Source organism: Priapulus caudatus, unplaced genomic scaffold (assembly GCF_000485595.1).
Source record: "Priapulus caudatus unplaced genomic scaffold, Priapulus_caudatus-5.0.1 Scaffold45, whole genome shotgun sequence".
Lineage (NCBI taxonomy): Eukaryota > Metazoa > Priapulida > Priapulimorpha > Priapulimorphida > Priapulidae > Priapulus > Priapulus caudatus.
The window spans coordinates 358818-362359 of NW_014577106.1; the positions used below are offsets into that span (position 1 = coordinate 358818).

A 3542-nucleotide genomic window follows, 5' to 3' on the forward strand; every position below is an offset into this window, starting at 1 on the left:
TCATTTGTTTGGAAATGGCTGCCCCCTGTCTTGTTCACGTTTCCCGTAATTATCAGAGGGTATTTTCGCTCCCTCTCTTGCGGCATGTTGGAACTGTCCAGCGTACTGATGTTGCACCACGAAGACTGAGAAGCAGACCGTTTCCCAGCAAGTCGCGCCTTCCCGGTGAAGCGTTGACGCTAGAACAAAGATTGAAAGGTAATACTCTAATATTAAATTCATAATTCAATTATTAATATTATTATTAATTGTAAATATTATAATCTTAATAATAATATTGTTATAAACAGGACTCATCTGTTGCGGTCAAATGACCTCATGACATGTAAGGACGCTAGCAAATTGTATATGACGGGTCCCAAATAAGCTGTAGCTTAATACACAAACCCATTATCAAGATATCAAGATATCAGGACGAGTTGAGGGGTATACATTATACAGCACAGATCATGCCAATGGCAGTGTACATAACGTTCCCTAAAATGACATCCACATACACAACACCATGGACGGTGTCTGACTAGCCGCTATAGGCAATATACAGATCGACAAGCATGATGCAGGCTGCGAGCAAACTCTGCAGAGAGAGAGAGCCCAGCGGTGTCAACAAACATACTTGCACAGCGTGTCTGCAGCCAATCACTCTTTGCTTGTGTAATATTCGAGAGGTCGCTTTGCATCAAAATTTGGGAACAAGGTAGATGGGGTAAACATCAGGTTTAGCGTCTTAAATTAACTTGCAAACGCCATCGCCAGATGGCGCTAAGCGGTCTATCGGCGTTACGGGCGTATACCTTCTCCCCTTCCTCCTCCTCCACCAGCTCCCTTCGCCCCCTCCTTCTTCCCTCCTCCTTTCCACAACGCTCCTGATATATATAATATATATATAGGGTTAGGGTTAGTCAGAAATAGCTAAACGAGCCAGGTCAAACAGAGGTCAGGGGGACATAGACCCTATAAGCCTAATTAGGCCATCCTTAAAAAATTATATGTTTGCTGTCCTCCGAACGACCCACGAAAATAGCCGCGACCCAAAAGTTTTTTTTTACATTTTGGGTTCCATATTTTTATTTTTTTTTATTTTTTTTTTTACATTTTTCATAGTTAAGACTGAAACACAAAGCATGTGTGGCAAACATGAGGACAGACTTAAAATAACTATTATGCCTCACACACACAAAAATGACCTACTTACCTACCCACTAAAAAAATCATGGGTCGGGGGACAGCAAACAGAATTTTTTAAGGATGGCCTTAACCATAACCTACACATGCATGTTATCAGGAGTCTATCAATAGATAGACTCCTGATATTATAATAGTATAATAGAGTCTATTGATAGACTCCTGATGTTATAACCATAACCTACACAGCTATAATCCAGTGAGACTTTTAAATATGAAAATAAATACAAATTAAATTTAAAATGTTATACATCTATTAGTCATGTAAGGCTGTAAAATTAAAGGCAGCAAGCAGCAGTTTTGCTGCCTACAAGGGTCAATTTGCTGCCTTCTCTCAGCGTCCGCAGAAAATACTTGCTACCAAGAAATTCCCATTAAACTATAGTGAAAGTACTATAGATATAGCCTGGATTCATAAATTTGAACCCTGCTTTTTTCTCTGGCAGCAAGTATACTTGCTGCCTGAGGAAAAACACATGTTTACATACCTAGTTGACACACATATGCATCCGCAAACGTTTTGACGTCGACTTCTGGTTCACCATAGTAATCGGTATAAATCAAACCTATATAGGTTAACTAGCAAATCAGCAATTCTTTTATAATGTAGTCTTTAGATCATAACTTTCAAATAAAGACCTACGATCCGACTACATTAATGGGTTTCATATACTGTGAGTAACACTGTTAGAAGATGTATAATTGTTTAAATTACCTTCAGAATAGATAATCAAATATTGGAATGCTTAAATGAAGTCTTCTAGTGTATCACTATAACATTAAATGCGATGTCTATCTTATTAGTATTCTTGCAAATAGTGTTTTTTGTTCATATATCTTTCTATTATTTGAATTGAACCACATGTATATTTCTCATTCATTTATAGGTAATGTGATTGAGTGGTGCTTGCCTATAAATGACTTTAATCTGGATGGTTTGGAGTTCAAGGCCATGGTCAGTGGTGGACACAGACTCCATAGTGACTTTCTGTAAGTTAATTAAATGTATCAACTTGACTTTTCCCACCATGCATCAATCAATGGTAGCCCTCTACTGAGTCTTGTTTAATAAAATAAGGATATATCATCTCTTAAACATCAAATGAAAAAATCAATAGGTGTAAGTATATATATAATCTCTATTATCTATATATCTATATATGAAGAGAGAGAGAGAGAGAGGTAGAATCAAGAATGAGGCTTAGCGTTTAAGTGAGAATAGGTTTACTAACTAATTTGCATACTTAAAGTTTTGGTTGTAATCTAAAACTTATTAGTGTTTATTATTGGCTTTCATAGCAATTTTACAGCTAGGAAGCTAGCTTTGTGATGCATCTTGTTACACAGTGATACATCTTAAATTGAAGATCGTATTAAAGCTCGTAACATACACCTGCCTCGGATTGATTAAATTGTCTTGGAAATGACAAGATTATTGATCAAGAGTTGTTTTAAAATTACCCTTAATGTATAGTCATTGCATAAGATTTCCACTCCATTATTCTCAAAAAAACAATTGATTGGAATCTTAGCATCCTAGATGTGAGCACATCTGTCTAATTGTTAACGCTTCCTTATGAATCTCATTATAGATATTTCAAAAAGGATAATCTCTATGGCATAAGCTGCTTCGAGAATATGCCTGTCGAATCACAACTAGAAAGGGGTGCACGAATGAAATCTGTGGGTATTCTCACGACGTCATACAGAAATCTGCACTGCCACAAGCCGTTTTTAGAAATACAAGTGAGGTAATTGTCAATATCGTCTTAATTGTTTTACTCTCATTTGCAATAGTATGTCTGAGATTAGATTTTCTAACCATGAATGAAGTTATAAAATGGGTCTAAACATTTCCTTCTATATAGTCCAAGTATTGTTCTTAATGCTAGCACTTTAGAAATAAATGGCAACTAGGAATCTCTAAATGCTGATAGCAGTCTAGATTGCCCATGAGAACAGGACAAGACTGTTTCCATGTACTAGAATATTTTGACCGATCTCTTTGCCAGGAAACTTTTAGAGGATCCAGGTAACTATGACATTCTTGAGGACTTCTATGAGAAAAAGAAGGGTGTACTGCATGAGCAATCAGACAACAGTAGCAGCACATATCTCACTGCTGATTCCACGAGATCATATCCCAGTGCTACGGACGGTCATTCTCATCTGAAGGTATAGCTAACGGTTAATGGACGTGAGACATGAACAATGAGAAATGTTGGATAGTAATTCACCGTAGTGATCATTTAAAGTTAAACACATTTCAGATGCAGATGCATCTAAGTACCCAGTCCAAATAAAATATCAAACTAGCACCTTGATTAATACATTATACAAATTTCCATATGATTTTG

The 3542-nt window shown here is 36.7% G+C and overlaps 2 protein-coding genes across 2 annotated transcripts in view; one reads left to right on the forward strand and one right to left on the reverse strand.

Moving 5' to 3' along the window:
• The window catches only part of LOC106820758 (39S ribosomal protein L38, mitochondrial-like), a gene marked incomplete in the record, with an annotated part of 9294 nt that extends 9096 nt beyond the window's left edge, over positions 1-198 (reverse strand). The window contains 1 exon segment of the mRNA XM_014825313.1: positions 11-198.
• Positions 199-2076: 1878 nt separating this feature from the next.
• The window catches only part of LOC106820747 (protein LCHN-like), a gene marked incomplete in the record, with an annotated part of 3860 nt that continues 2394 nt past the window's right edge, over positions 2077-3542 (forward strand). The window contains 3 exon segments of the mRNA XM_014825290.1: positions 2077-2175; positions 2778-2936; positions 3198-3360. Coding sequence (XP_014680776.1) covers positions 2138-2175; positions 2778-2936; positions 3198-3360 — 360 coding nt within the window.